This window comes from Nelumbo lutea, chromosome 1 (assembly GCF_056320005.1).
Source record: "Nelumbo lutea isolate HS-2025 chromosome 1, American lotus-T2T, whole genome shotgun sequence".
Classification (NCBI taxonomy): domain Eukaryota; kingdom Viridiplantae; phylum Streptophyta; class Magnoliopsida; order Proteales; family Nelumbonaceae; genus Nelumbo; species Nelumbo lutea.
In genome coordinates this window covers 3,705,241-3,721,439 of record NC_142684.1, presented here as the reverse complement: position 1 = coordinate 3,721,439, position 16,199 = coordinate 3,705,241, and the positions used below count along the sequence as shown (strand labels likewise).

The window sequence follows — 16,199 nt, the reverse complement described above, 5'->3', positions numbered from 1 at the left end:
ATTCCTTTTGATGGTCTGAACTACCTTGAGTGGTCTAGGGGAATAAAATTCTACATCACTGCTAGGGGAAAAATAGGATACATCAATGGGAGAGTGAAGGAACCGAAGAACGGAGTGCTGAATATGATAGGTGGAACCAATAGAATAGTATGGTGATGTCATGGCTCTTGATTTCCATGCTGCCACAGGTAAGGAAGACTTTTATGTGGGCTGAAACTGCTTGTGAGATATGAGAACAAGCAAAGTCCACCTATTCAGAGCAGAGACACTATGCCAAGATATACCAACTGCAAGCTGAATCCTCTACTTGCAAGCAGGGGGAGAGGAGTCTCTCAATGTACTATTCGGATTTGACATCGATATGGAAAGAACTTGATCACTACCAGAATGTGAATTGGAAGTGTGATGAAGATGCAAAGGTGTATAAGTCACTTGTATCTCAGCAACGGGTCTTTTCCTTCATCCTAGGACTGAACCCTTCATATGAGTCCATCAAGGTGCAGATCTTGAGTAGTAAAGACTTCCCATCAGTTCAGGAGGTGTATGCCTTAGTGCAGTCAGAAGAGAGTAGAAGAAGTGCGATGAATTGTGTAGAGGGGGAGTCACTTGCCCTAGCTGTCCGGGGAAATTCAGATACAAATGTCAAAGGTGCTTTTAAGAAAGGTGACTTTCAGAAAAGAACAGATGATAAGAGTAAACTTTGGTGCACTCACTGCCAGAAGACAAGACACACCAGAGATACATGTTGGGATCTCCATGGAAAACCTAAATGGGCACAGGATTTGGGTAAGAAGTCAACACCTGATCAAGGCAAAAACCAAGTCAGCAGAATCAGAAAAAGTATAACTCAGTTAATATGGCATCTCCAGAGACTACTCCATTGGTAACTCAGGAGAGGCATCCCAGTTCTAACCCTAAGGAAGAAATTATCAACTCCTTTCATGACCATTTGGAATTGTATGGTAGGACTCTCCGCCAGATGGATTCCGGTCCTACTCCCTCTACCTCTTTCGCGTCTACATCAGGTAACACTGCCACTACCTTCCATGTGTCATCTCATACCACTGATTCTCCATGGGTTATTGACTCCGGGACCTCAAACCACATGAACGGTAAGTCAAATTTATTTCAGACATATAACCTTCTCTCTGGGAGAGATAAGGTGAGACTAGCTTATGGTTCTTTCTCTACCATAGCTAGCCAAGGTAACATACCTCTCCCGCTCGGCCTTACCCTTTCTAATGTACTGCATGTTCCGAAATTACCTATAAATTTGTTGTCCATTAGTAGTATAACTCACTCCTTGAACTGTTCAGTCACTTTCTTTTCATCTTCATGTGTGTTTCAGGATTTGGCCTCGGGGAAGACGATTGTTAGAGGAAGCATGGTGGGTGGTCTCTACGTGTTGGAGAATAAAGCTAGTCTTGTGGCTACAGAGTCCATGAGTTTGTCTAGTGAGAGTCAAGCCTATTTATGGCACAGTCATCTTGGTCATCTTTCTTTTGAGTCATTAAAAGTTATGTTCCCAAAGTTGTTTGAGTCCTTGTCAGTGAGTCAGTTACAATGTCAAACATGTCAATTGAGTAAACATTGTAGAAGTTCTTTTCCTTTGAGAAATAAAAGATCTGAATTTCCATTTCATATTGTCTATTCTGATGTTTGGGGCCCTGTTACTCCACCTACTGAGGCTGGATATAAGTACTTCATTACCTTGATTGATGATTATTCTTGATACACTTGGGTTTGCCCTATGCGATCTAGAAATGAAGTGCCAAAAATTGTGAAAGACTTTTAACACATAGTATTCACTCAGTTCCAAACTGAAATCCATATCTTCCAGTCGAACAATGCGAAGGAATACCTCCATAGTGATCTCACGAAGTTTTTTTGCTTCGAGTGGGTCACTTCAGCGAAGCTCTTGTGCTAGGACACCCCAACAAAACAGTATTGTTGAACGAAAGAACCGTCACCTTCTCGAAGTAGCTCGTGGCTTATTAATTCATATGAATGAGCCAAAACGTTTTTGGATGGACACAGTTTTGTGTGCTACATACATCATCAACCGTATGCCATCTCGGTTACTAGAGTATAAGGCCCCACATTAGCTTTTGTTTCCTACAGCTCCGTTGTCCACCATTCCGTTGCGTGTTTTTGGGTGTCGTCGTTTTGTCCATAACTTGTCCCCTACTCGAGGTAAGCTTGATCCTCGGGCTATTCCTTGTGTTTTCCTTTGTTACCCTTTATCTCGAAAGGGGTATCGTTGCTATGATCCTACCTCTCGCAAGTACTATGTCTCCATTGATGTATCCTTCTTTGAGAATCAACAATTCTTCTCGGTTTCTCCTCAGGGGGAGAGTAGGGTTGAGGAGAAACAGGCGGCTCAAACTCAACTACCTCCTTTACCTGATCCTCCTCCATTCCGTGTCTTTCATCGTCGCCATAAAAGCTAGTAGAGTACAAGAGCCGTGGAACCTGACACTATGCAACCAACATCATTGGATTCGCTAGAGGCAAATCCTTCTTATCAGCCAGGTACACTTGCTCCTATTGATATGCATGTTCCTCTCAATGTCGATTCCCCTATCATCAATGATCTTGATGTTCCTATTGCTAAGAGAAAGGGTGTTAGATATTGTACCACTAATCATCCTATCTCTAATTTTGTGTCCTGTGGTCACATTTCACCTTCATTCCGTGCATTCCTCTCTTCTGTTGACAATGTCCCCGTTCCTAAGAATGTGGCAGAAGCTTTATCTAAACCTGAATGGATAGATGCAATGCAGGAAGAAATTGATGCATTACACATAAATGGCACTTGGGAGTTGATAGATCTTCCTGAAATGAAGGAACCAATGGGTTGCAAGTGGGTGTTCACAGTGAAACACAAGGCTGATGGAACTATTGAAAGGTACAAGGCTAGACTGGTAGCAAGAGGTTTTACACAGGTATATGGAGTGGACTATGCAAAGACTTTGGCTCCAGTAGCCAAGATGAACTCTATCAGGATTCTTCTTTCATTGGCAGCAAATCTTGACTGGGAACTTCACCAATTGGACATCAAAAATGCTTTCTTGAATGGTGACTTGGAAGAGGAAGTGCACATGACCCAACCTCCAGGTTTTTGTGCCACAAGCAGTGAACAAAAAGTGTGCAAGTTAAAAAAAAACTTTATATGGGTTGAAACAATCACCTCGGTCTTGGTTTAGTAAGTTCCACTTAACACTTCAACAGATGGGGTTCAAATAATGCCAATCAGATCACACTATATTTGTGAAAAAAGGTGAAGGGAAAATTGCAGCTCTAATTATGTATGTGGATGACATAGTGATCACAGGAGATTGGGAGGCTGAAATACAGAGACTAAAAAAATTCTTAGCCACTCAATTTGAGGTGAAAGATCTAGGCCCCTTACGTTATTTCCTTGGAATTGAAGCTGCCCACTCTCACAATGGCATCTTTATTTCCCAACGGAAATATGTACTAGATCTACTAGAAGATACAAGCAAGTTGGGGGTAAAACCAATTGACTCACCAATTGAATCTAATCATCAGCAAGGAGACAGTCAGGGAGAGTTTTTGAAAGATGTGAAGAAGTTCCAAAGACTCGTAGGGAGACTCTTGTATTTGTCTATGGCCAAGCCTGATATTGCTTATGCAGTGGATGTCCTTAGTCAATTCATGCACAATCCTAGGACAACTCACTTTGAAGCTACAGAGAGGATCCTTAGATGCCTCAAGAAGTTTCCCGAAGTTGGTTTGTTGTTCTAGAAACATGGACACTTAAAAGTGGAAGTACATACTGATGCTGATTGGGCAGGAGCAGTTGATGACCGAAAGTCTACCAGTGGGCTTTGTGCCTTTGTAGGAGGAAACCTGATCACATGGAGAAGTAAAAAACAAAGTGTGGTGGCTAGATCTAGTGCTGAAGCAGAATATAGAGCGTTGTCTCATGGGGTTGCTGAAATCATGTGGATAAGAAATCTGTTAGGTGAACTGGGTTTTGCAATGAGCAACCCCATGTCTCTCTATTGTGACAATAAAGCTTCCATCAATATTGTTGCTAATCCAGTCATGCATGATAGGACAAAACATATTGAAGTGGACAAGCATTTTATTAGATAGAAACTTGTAAATGGAGGTGTGTACTCCATATGTCAACTCAGAAGAACTTCCAGATATCTTCAGCAAAGGTCTTCATCATGTGCAGCACAATGATTTGTGTGACAAGTTGGGCATGATTGACATCTACGCTCCAATTTGAGGGGGAGTGTTGAAATAATTTAGTTATTTGTGTTAGGGTCTGTTTGGCTAGTTAAAGCTTTTTTTGTTTTCTGTTATTGTACTCACTTACAGCAGGGGCACAAGAGTCTTTTCCCTTTGTAATCTGAAGAGCTATACTCGAAGTAGCAAGGAGGAGAAGAGAACCACAGAACTGAAGAGAATGTCGAACTGTTCTATCCAGTCGACCAGTCCTTTATTTATTGATGAATATGGTACAAGGTACAAGAAATTACTGGGATGCCCCTGATTAGTGATGGGACACCCAGATGACTTAAATCATTAAACAGGATTAGGCCCAGGCCCATTAACACAAGCCCAGTTACAAGATAAGTTAAACATAAGAATGGGCTAATAAGAACTCTTATCAGCCAAACATCACTCTAACATTCTAACACTCCCCCTCAAGCTAAGCATGAACATCAATCATGTTTAGCTTGCCAAGTATGTCCCTGAACTTCGTTGATGCCAGCCCTTTAGTTAATACATCTGCAATCTGCATCTCTGATGGAGTATAAGGCACACAAAGTTCTCCTGAAATAATTCTCTCTAACAAAGTGTCGATCAATTTCAATATGTTTTGTCCTGTCATGCTGCACAGGATTGTTGGCAATGTTGATAGCAGCTTTATTATCACAATACAGCTTGAGAGGACCCTCAGTCTTGATACCAAGCCCATTAAAGAGAGTCCTGAGCCATAAGAGTTCAGCAACCCCGTGTGCCATAGCCCGGTATTCTGCTTCTGCACTTGATCTAGCCACAACATTCTGCTTCTTACTACGCCATGTGACTAGGTTTCCTCCCACGAATGTACAGTAACTTGAGGTTGATTTTCTGTCTCCAACGGACCCAGCCCAATCAGCATCAGTGTAGGCTTCAATTTCAAGTCTGCTGTTTTTTCTGAATAGAATTCCTTTCCCTGGGCAAGTTTTCAAGTATCTGAGGATTCTTTCCACTGCTCTCATATGAGGAGCCTTTGGTGAGTGCATGAATTGACTGACAACATGCACTGCATAGGCAATATCTGGCCAAGTAAGGGATAAGTATATCAGTTTTCCTACCAACTTTTGGTACCTTTCCTTATCACAGTATTCCTCACCCATTGATTCTTGTAATCCATGGCTTGGTTCTATTGGAGTGTCTGCTGGCCTGCACCCCATCATGCATGTTTCTTCTAGGAGATCTAGCACATACTTTCTTTGACATATGTAGATTCCTTCTCTTGATCTAGCAACTTCAATTCCAAGAAAGTATCTCAGATTTCCCAGGTCTTTGATCTCAAATTCTGAAGCTAAGAACTCCTTCAGCCTCTTCATCTCTTTCACGTCATTTCCAGTAATCACCATATCATCCACATACACAATGAGTGTTGTAAGTTTGTCATCCTGTCTCCTTGTAAACAATGTATGATCTGCACTGCTCTGAGTGTACCCTACTTTCTTCATGGCCAAACAAAGTCTCTCAAACCATGCCCGGGGAGATTGCTTCAAACCATATAATGCTTTCCTTAGTTTACATACCTTCTTTCCAACATCATATCCAGGTGGGGGTTCCATGAATACCTCTTCATGAAGATCACCATTTAGGAAGGCATTCTTCACATCCAGCTGATGAAGTTCCCAAGAGAATTTTGCCGCTAGTGACAGTAGAACCCTGATTGTGTTGAGCTTTGCTACTGGGGCAAAGGTTTCCTTGTAGTCAATTCCTTCCTTTTGTGTAAATCCCTTTGCCACAAGTCTGGCCTTGTACCTCTCAATTGACTCATCTTCCCTGTGTTTTACTGTGAATACCCACTTGCACCCAACAGTGCCTTTCCCTTCTGGCAGGTCCACCAATTCCCATGTCCTTGCTTTCATTAGGGCTTTCATCTCCTCATTCATGGCTTCTTTCCACCTCGAATCAGATGCCGCCTCTGAATACCTGGAAGAGACACATACAGAGGAAAGGGCAGACACAAAGGAATGATAGGCAGGGGATAAGTGTGAGTAAGAAACATAATCGGCTATGGGATGTCGAGTGGTACAAGAACGAACAGGCTTACGGAGAGCAATAGGAAGATCCAAATCTGAATTGAGTGAATCAGAATTACCTTGGATTGCAGAGACAGATTGATCTGAGTTCAACTGGTTGCAATCATGAGGTTGAGGGGCCTTCTTCCTTCTACTATATGTAAGTATCTCTTTTTCTTGTTTACTGGAACCTTCAAGAGCATCAGCCGAATCTGGAGAAGCAACTGGCACAGTGGAAGTCTCACTAGGTTGACCCGGAATGTTACAGCTACTAGTAGTGGAAGGTGATGAAATGGGAACAAAAAAGAAGGGAGAATGAGAATCCTCTTCCAACCCACTACTCTCCCCCTGAAGAGGATTCTGAGAAGACTGGAAATAGGGTTGAGACTCAAAAAAGACTACATCCCTAGTGACATATTTTTTCTTGGAGACAGGATCATAACACTTATACCCCTTCTACGTAGGAGAGTACCCCAAAAATATTCCCTTTATAGCCTTAGGATCTAGCTTGGTCTTCTTTGGATCTTTCACATGTATGAAGCATGTACAACCAAAAACCCGCGGGGGAAGAGGAAATTCTGGAAGAGTGGGAACAAAACAGAGAAAGGGGTCTTCATACCCAGTACCTTAGATGGCATCCGATTTATCAGGTAAGATGCAGTAAGAACAGCTTGAGACCAATATGGCTTGGGCACATTGTGCTGGAAAAGAAGGGCTCGAGCTGTCTCCAATAGATGCATGTTCTTGCGCTCAGCAACCCCATTTTGCTGAGGGGTGTAAGCACATGATGATTGATGTAACATGCCTGCATCTTCCATGAATGAGTTCAGGGATCTTTCAAAGTATTCAGCTGCATTGTCTGAACGGAATTGCTTGACCTTTTTATCAAATTGTGTTTCAACCATCTTGCAAAACATCATAGTTATCCGAGGAACTTCTTCACGTCCTTTCAACAGATAAATCCAAGTGCACCGAGAATAATGGTCAATAAAACTGATAAAGTAACGGAAGCCATCAATGGAAACAATGGGTGAAGGACCCCAAACATCAGAATGAACCAAATCAAAAGGGGCTTGAATTTCATTACTAGAAATTTGATACATTGATCTACATTGTTTTGACATTTGACACACATCACAAATTAAACTCTGACTCAGAATGCCCTTACATAATTCGGGAAACAACATTGCTAAGGAAGAAAAAGACAAATGACCTAGCCTAGCATGCCACAAGTGCAGCCTAGCTATTGACTCCACACTTTCCGGACTAGTAGTAGAAGTTTGCAAGGCTGAGCTGACATCTTCATCAAAATAGTAGAGGCCCCCATACTCATGACCACTCCCAATCGTTCTCCTCGTCAATCTGTCCTGGAAGACACAATGAGAAGGAAAGAAAGTTATACTACAGTTCAAGTTTTTTGTAAGCTTTGAAACAGACAACAGATTTGAGGTAAGACTAGGAACATGTAGGACTGATTTAAGAGAGAGATCCTTGCTTAGGTCAACCACCCCCTTTCCAGAGATGGTGGAGAGGGACCCATCGGCTACTCTCATCTTATCCTGGCCAGACAACAGATGATATGTGGAGAATGAGGACATATGTGTCATATGGTCAGTGGCTCCTGAATCAATCACCCAAGAGGTAGAATTAATGGAACTAGATGCACTAAATGCAGAGGTTGTACCTGATTTGGAAAGAGAGGTGGAAGCTAAAGAATTGTTTTTCAGACGGGCTAATGCCCGGCTGAGAACCTCTACCTCACTAGTTGTGAAGCCCAAAGTACTTGGTCCAGAGGAGTCGGCAGCCTGCCTTGCGGTGGAAGATGACACTGTCTGAATACTCTGTGAGTTGTCACTACTGTTGTTGGTGGCAAGATTCCTACTTGCCGTGTGGCCCTTATGTTTCCTTTTGTCCTTTCTCAGAGCAGCTGACTTCAGATGAGGGTACAGGACCCAACACTTCTCCTTTGTGTGTTTCTCACCACCACAATGTGTACACTTGAGGGACTTCTTGTCTAAAAATCTATTCCCCTTAGTGGAGACTAAGGCTGAATGTTTTCCAGGTAGTTCTGTTGACTGTGTCTGGAAGTCAACTTGCATCTCCTTTCTCCTTACTTCTTCATTCCTCACCAAGTAGTAGACATGGTGAAGTTCAGGTAATTCATCTCTCCCTAGAATCTGTGACCTTATACCTTCATATACAGGGTCAAGACCCGCCAGAAACTTGAAGGCTCTGCCCTCCTCAATCTGCTTATCATGCCTCCCCTTATCATTAGCATTTTCCCAATCCAAGATCAAATGGTGGTCAAGCTCTTCCCAGAGGCCTTCCAGTGTTGCAAAGTAGGTTGCCACGGACATGTCTCCTTGCCTTAGGGCTGCAATGTCTTGGTTCAGCCTGTAGATTCTAGCATTGTTCTTTTTCTAACCATATGTCTTAGATACTTTCTCCCAAATTTTAGCAGTTGTGGGGAAATGATGAACAATTCTGGCCACCCTAGGAGTCATAGAGGCCAGCAACCAAGACATGACTGTGGCATTTTCCTTGCGCCACACGGTGTATTCAGGACTGCCAATTTCTGGTTGTTTCTTGTCTCCATCCAAATAGCCTGTGAGGTCACGAGAGGTAATGAACAGCATTGCTGAGACAGACCACTCTTTGAAGTTATACTCATCTAGCAGCACACTTGTAATCTGCAAGCTGTGCAGATTAGGGTTTTCCAGGTTTGAGAACCTTGTAACAGGTCTGTTATCTCTAGAGGAAACTTCATCGGATAGTGAGGACATCCTGACTTCAGTCCAAGAGTTGTTCACAGTACTATAGGTGATTCTGTTAAGAACTGGCCAAATTGGTCACTGTGTTCACAGTACGGGTACAGTAGCAAGTAGAGGTCTGTAACTGAACCAGTTCACAGTGTTGGTAAAAGTTTAAGGCTGCAACTGTGTGGTGCAAAAGTTGCCACAGTTCTGGTAAAAGGTAAAGGTCTGTAACTGAACCAGTTCAGTCCAAGAGTAGGGCTGATAACCGACCTGAAGAAAATCTGTAACTGAGGTTGCCGTAGTTCTGTAAGAGTCTTGCTGATGCACCAAGACTGCAACTGTAGAAGCTGATGCACCGAAACTGCAACTGAAGTTGAAGGAGCTAAGTCTTTACCACTTGTTCTGATGCACCAAGACTGCAACCGAAGTTGAAGGAGCTAAGTCTTTACCACTTGTTCTGCACAAGTCTTGCTGGAGCACGAAGCTGCAACTGTAGAGGAAGTTCTCCCCCTCTCGGCTAGTGCTAGGACTGCTGAATCAGCCCTCAACCAGGTCTGTCCTATACAGACCTCTCTTAGTAGCCCAATAGCTACTACTTGCTGGTGTAATCTAGTAGGACATCTACTTCTGGGTCTTACTTCCCTTGAGTCCTACAACCAAGAGAAACCCTAGGTTCGAACTTGCTTTACTCTCTTACACTCCTAGGTCTTCACTGCAGCAACCCAGAAAAGGAAGAGAGAAGAGGAAAGGACAGCAAGAGAAAAGAGTGCGCCTGCTGAAAGCAGGAAGGAGCTAATGCTCTAATACCATGTAATCTGAAGAGCTATACTCGAAGTAGCAAGGAGGAGAAGAGAACCACAGAACTGAAGAGAATGTCGAACTGTTCTATCCAGTCGACCAGTCCTTTATTTATTGATGAATATGGTACAAGGTACAAGAAATTACTGGGATGCCCCTGATTAGTGATGGGACACCCAGATGACTTAAATCATTAAACAGGATTAGGCCCAGGCCCATTAACACAAGCCCAGTTACAAGATAAGTTAAACATAAGAATGGGCTAATAAGAACTCTTATCAGCCAAACATCACTCTAACATTCTAACACCCTTCTTATTTTTGTCGCCCTATATAATATAATAGAAGTTGGCGCCACCAGTACTGTTCCATTGCTCAAACCTTTTCTTCTTCCTTTCTTTCTTCTTTTCTTCTCTCTTCTTCCCTTCTCTTCTCTACTTCCTCATATTTCAATCGGATTTATTGCCAAGAACTAAAAATCTCTTGCTTCCTCTATTCAATCCTTCCAAAATGTTCCAATCTTTTATCTTTGCTTTTAATTCCTTTAATTTCCAATGGAACTTCATTCCCTCCAAATTTACCCTTGGATTACTATCATCATCCCACCACTCATTTACCTTTTCAACAAATCCAGGGTGAGACAACCACATGTTCTCAAATCTAAAAGGGGTTGGGCCTCTACTACCCAACTCTTCTTTAACAATAATAATAGGTCAATGATCAAATTTTACCTAGGCAAAGCCCTAGGCACTACATCTCCCCAGTGTTCCTCCCAATCTAAAGCGAACAAAAATCTATCAAGTAAAGAACAAATAGGAGCTGCCTGATGGTTAGACCAGGTATAGTTATTATGCAAGAAAGGCACTTCCTTTAACTCAAAATTGTTGATACAATCATTAAATTTCCTCATGCTTGTGTTGACCCTTTCCATCACCTTGTTAGTCTCTTTTATAAATCTGATTACATTGAAGTCTCCACCTATACACCATCGTCCATCCCAAAGTCCCCTGTCCCCAATGTCTTCCAATTGCTCCCGCATCCTGTCTTTCTTTATATCCATTTGGGCCATCTATATTTGTCAACACCCATTCAAATCCATCTAACCTCTGTTTCAACTTAATGGAAATAATAAAGTTTCAAATAAGTTCCTACACTCCTTCCATCATCTCCTCTTTCCATAAGGTCACCTCCTGAAGCCCCACAAGATTGACACATTTCCCAACTAATCCCACCTTGAATCAAATTCTACCAATTTAGATTCCTGGAACATCACTACATCTGGATATTCTTTCTTTAGAACTTCCTTTATTATAGCCCTCTTTCTTACATTCCCCAGCCCTCTTCCTAAATTCCTTATCCCCTTACACATCAAGTTTTAATCTTTCGGCTTCACTATACTTCCTTTTCCACCTTTCCCTCTTCCTTTCTTCTTGGAAAGACTTTTAATTCATTTGGATTCTTCAGGTTACACCCCAGCTTTCCTACAAACTCAGGCCTTCTCATTCTCCTTAATCTTCTCATCTTCTTCCCTCACCCTGCCTTCCTTACCTCCTTCCACTCCATCCCTCATACTATCAATTGAATCTCCATCCCTCTTGTTGTTATTAGAATATTCCTTCTCCAATTCCTTCCTTTTTAACTCCTCCAAAAATTTTTCTTTCAGTTCCCAAATTTTCCTTCCCCTTTCCTCTTCACTCTCTACTCTCAACTTCCTGCCCACTTCTATACTTCCGGACTTCTAGGCTTGTGGCTTAACAGCTACTGACAATCTGGAAGACCGAACTACAGACATAGAACAAGGATTAGTACTAAAAACAGAATTCACACACACACCTAGGATGTGATGGGAAGAAGGCACAAGAATAGCACTAGGATATAGTTGAAACATTTTGCCCAGGACCTAGAAAGAAAAATATGAACCTTTCTACCACACTTCATTTGTAGCTTTTAGTTGTCAACCATTACCTCCTTATGGACACCCTGTGTAATGTTCTTCAAGTGGTCAGGTTTTTCCTTGTTTAGTCTTAGACTTTCCTCCCCTGTAGCCAAAGTGTACTCAGTCTTGTTAAGTCTTCTATCCTCATTAGATAGACAATGAACAAACGCAAATGTCTCCCTATTTTGTTCTTTGTCAAAGAGAATATCAGTGTTGTAAACTTCCTCCCCCTATCTACCATGTTAGTGTTCTCCTCCAAACTGTCATCCCCAATCTCTGATTCTGAATCGTCTTCCTCTTCCTCTGATTGTTCATAATCTACCCAGCCCCCCACCTCAGCTTTGTATTCCTCCTCTGAACATCCCTTTCCACAGATCTGCTTCCACTTCTATCAACCAAATCCTCCTCCACAGATTATCTGTGAAGATGGCCAAGGATCTTGGTATTTCCTCTGGTTTAGAGCTCTTGGATCCTTGCCCTGACCGCCCGCAAATTATCAAAGCAGCAACCCTCCAATCTGGTGATTCTAATAAGTGCTGACCTTCTCCAGAGATTGAATGGAAGCTCAACCAGCTTTATGTTGAAGCTCCTCACTGTAACGTCTTCAGTTTGTATGGAAGAGAACTCCACTGCTTCATCACCAATATCAAGTATGGCTCTCATTTTGCTAAAAGGAACAACCAAGGTTGATTTGATCCTGAATTTCTCCACTATCAAATCAACAACTGATTTCCAATTTTCAATTTTCCTTCCCACTGTCAGTACATACCTTTTCTGCCATACCCCTTTTTTGTGCTTCTAAATCCATTTTGTGTGAGCTTAATGTGCTTGAAATACCAGTTCCAGCACCTTCTCTGTTTCACCACTTGAAACTGGAGTTTCCTCATTTCTCATGTTAATATACTCCCAGTCTTGTCTCTATTTTTCTTCTTTTGTTAATGAATATTTTGTTTTCTTCATTGTAAATCAAGTAATCTTGTAATACATCTGTAATGCAGGTTGTCTGCTTTCTGCCCCTTCACTTCCTTTTCCTTCTGGAATGCAGGTTGTCTGCTTTCTGCCCTCCCCAAAGACCTCTGTGACTGCCACAAACCACTCTTTCCCATACATTTTAGTTCTGTGTAGTTCTTCCATACAACCCCCAATTGACTCCTCCACCTGCTCTGTTTCATTGAGTATATTGCTCCATCCATAAATCCTTTCAGCCATAATGCTGCTTCTCCAAGGAGGAAAATTACCACTTTCTTCTCCTCCCTAATCTTCAGTGATCCCTGTCCATTGCTATTGCACTCTTTGAACATAAATTTATTTTCTTCATACTCCAACTCTCTTCTCCACTTCTTGGCCAGCAGAAAGACCGTCACTTCACCCTTTGTTCCCTTCTCCATAACAAACTTGGCTTTGTTGAGTTGCTAGTTCTCATACCAATAGATGGGCTGGTAGGGATGCAATTCATTCGATTGAGTGAATTATGTTTTGTATGTTTCTTAAAATTTTCACACCAACACCAACAATGAGAAATTTCATCCATGTCATCACCACATCAGTCAAGGTGTTGAGACTTTGCTCCCTATAGAAAATAAAAATATCAAACTCACGTTACTATAAACACCACCTAACACAAATTTTAATGTGGTTTATGACCGTCTTAACTCAAAATGTCTCCAACGGTCCAACCAAACAGAAAATTGACCATTAAACTCAATCTGATGTGGCAGTTTTTACCACACAGCCCCTTAGTTGACCCAAAAGGTGTACTGCCAGGCTCAGACATGCTGAGAATGGAGATTCACAAAAGGACCTACCAGACCATCTTTGCTGTAATATGATCCAATAAAGAAAACCTGATTTCAGCACCCCACTTAGATAGCTGGATAACTTAAGGCAAAAAATCCTGAGAAAAGGTAAATTGAAGAAAATCGCTCTTTATGTGATTGGATCAGATATTGAGCATGCATCTTAACTATGATCCATCAAATATCCATTTCTATAGTTGTTGACATTAAGTTGGACTTTCATTTATGCACCGTAGAGGTACTCCTTAGAAGAATTGCAGTAACATACCTGCCTGGTGCATGGCCGTGACACCCAGCCTAGTCGATTACAAATTCGATGTACATGAGTGTCTACACATATGCCTTGTACATTGTTCCACCCAACATTCATAACCTACATCATAACATATAAATAAATAAATAAATCCATGAGATTGTTTCTTCTGAAAGTAAAGTTATTTGATCCTACCAAGTGAGCCATCTTGGGGCCAATTCCTGGAAGTAATAGTAACTCCTCCAGTGAACTAGGGATGTCTCCTCCATACTTTGTTAGACAAATATTTGCAATCTTCTTTAAGTTACAAGCCTTTCTCGAGTAGAATCCAACCTAATTAAATTAAGTTATTGCAGAATCCCACTTAGTGACACAAAATAAAATAGATCAAATTAGATTGAGTCACCCTTTAAATCTGTATTTGAGAGCTTATGTTGAGTAAAGTCAACTAGGCAACTTTCTAGTGATTCCCAAATGAGTGGCCTAAGAAGAACATACTGGGTAAATCAAACTTCTAATTTTTGCCTCATCAGCATTATCAATGGAATCAGCAGCAAGTAGACCATTTTGAAGAAGCCGCTGTATTGCTCCTGCACCTCTAAAAGAATTTAGTGGAGTGAAGAAAGTAACAGAATGGAGTCAATAAATTGCCTGAGTATAGTAGATGCAATTACCAACTATATAAGCATCACAAATGCAAGACCTAGGACTATAGTTTATCAAGCCCAAAAAGGAAAAATACTATGTTGAAATTCAACATGATTAGACAGTGGAGTATCTTATCCATCAGGTTCCTCTGGGTGTCTACTAGAAAGAAATAATCTGGTAAAATTTGTGCAGAGCAAACTGCATAATGGTGCATACTAGCCCCTCAGAAATGCACCATGTGTCCTGATATCCAATCATGGACAGGAAATGCATACATAGGTTGTTTGCACTCACTGAAAATTTTTCCCTGGGCCTATAAGTTAGCGTATAGTTGCAAATCCTCAGGAAATAAATAATCATTAGAACTTGCCATGAGTAACTTCATCCTTGGTTTGACTTGAAAGAAGTGATGACACCAGAATTGCAAATCTTCTTTCCTGATATATATATAAAAAAAAAAGAAGAGTATTACACTCACAGGTGCCATTCTTCATACATCACAAGAAAATCCTTTTAGAAAAGAAGAAGAAAAAAAAAACATGTTTTATATTAACATTTGAGTCACACAGGTGGGGTGCAGACTCCACTAAACATCTACTAGTGATTGGTAAATAGTGGAGAACCAACCTTGCTCTCAACAACAATAGTTTAGTAATATCTTATTCCATTTGTTGCTCTAGTGAATGCCATTACTTGAGGTCATATGGTTATAGATATTCTCAGAAACTACAGAATGAAAAAAAAAAATAAGATGCAACAAGGATACAGGTGTTGACATCAGAAACTAACACAAAGTCACAACCAAAAACTGAAAAAAAAAATTAAGCGGGAAATTCCTACAGTTATAGATTTGAGATGATATCACACAACTTGGTTGAATGATGACCTCATGACCCAATTCTCACAAACTCAAGTCTCTTCTACCACTCCTTATTTCCTGCTTTTCCTTTACATTTGAGATGATATCACAACTTGGCATCAGAGCAAGGTTCTGTGAATCTGATAACTACCCTAGATTTCAGTAGAGCATGAATTTAAGAAGATTTCTGACCCACAAAAGATTGATGAAGATATAATATTTTTCTACTAATTTTCTGAAAAAAAAAAAAGAAAAAACCAAGATTTTCATGTCTGTCCCACCTTTTCTAGCGCTGCCAAGACCTCTAACATTTCAGCTTATTATTTTCATTTTCAACTTTCATGGCAAGCCCTACTCCCCTTCTGCCTTTCTCCTCTCCAACTGAATTCCTTGTCCCCATTTACATCGAACTTCAACCTCTCCACCTCACTCAATTTCTTAATCTTTCTTTTACCTTCCCCACCAATTTTCCTTACATAGACCTTTGCTTATTTGAGTGTGCTTACCTGAACTCCCGTACTTGCAGCCAACTCCGGGAGTGCTTGACTCCCATTTTTCCCCTTTTCACCAACCTAAGAGAGAACCCTGACCAGCCCAATCCTCCACTATATGAATACTCTCGTCTATTCCTCCATATCCTCCACTCCCTTCCCCTTCAGTTCTTCAAAAACAGTCATAATTAGCTGCCACAATCTCTCCCCCTTCCGAGTTATTCCTTTGATCCAACTGTTCTCTACAACACCTTCCATTCCCACATTTAGCCTTTCCTAAATAAACAGTGACATCAGGTGACTTGGATGCTGGATCCATCTCTGCAACAGCAGAAAGAAGTCAATGAGTATTGAGTACCCAAAACCGAAATATCAC

General features: G+C 41.3%; 1 protein-coding gene and 1 long non-coding RNA gene across 2 annotated transcripts in view; one reads left to right on the top strand and one right to left on the bottom strand.

The window, feature by feature from the left end:
* Positions 1 to 16,199, bottom strand: part of LOC148873237 (endonuclease III homolog 1, chloroplastic-like) — a 74,128-nt gene that overhangs the window by 26,582 nt on the left and 31,347 nt on the right. Inside the window, exons 5-8 of the mRNA XM_088970041.1 lie at positions 14,844 to 14,910; positions 14,324 to 14,415; positions 14,021 to 14,158; positions 13,841 to 13,945 (exon numbers count right to left, since the gene is read on the bottom strand). Coding sequence (XP_088826167.1) covers positions 13,841 to 13,945; positions 14,021 to 14,158; positions 14,324 to 14,415; positions 14,844 to 14,910 — 402 coding nt within the window. The remainder of the gene's footprint in view (positions 1 to 13,840; positions 13,946 to 14,020; positions 14,159 to 14,323; positions 14,416 to 14,843; positions 14,911 to 16,199) is intronic.
* The window catches only part of LOC148873238 (uncharacterized), a 57,370-nt gene that overhangs the window by 26,816 nt on the left and 14,355 nt on the right, over positions 1 to 16,199 (top strand). The gene's annotated exons all lie outside the window — the stretch shown is intronic.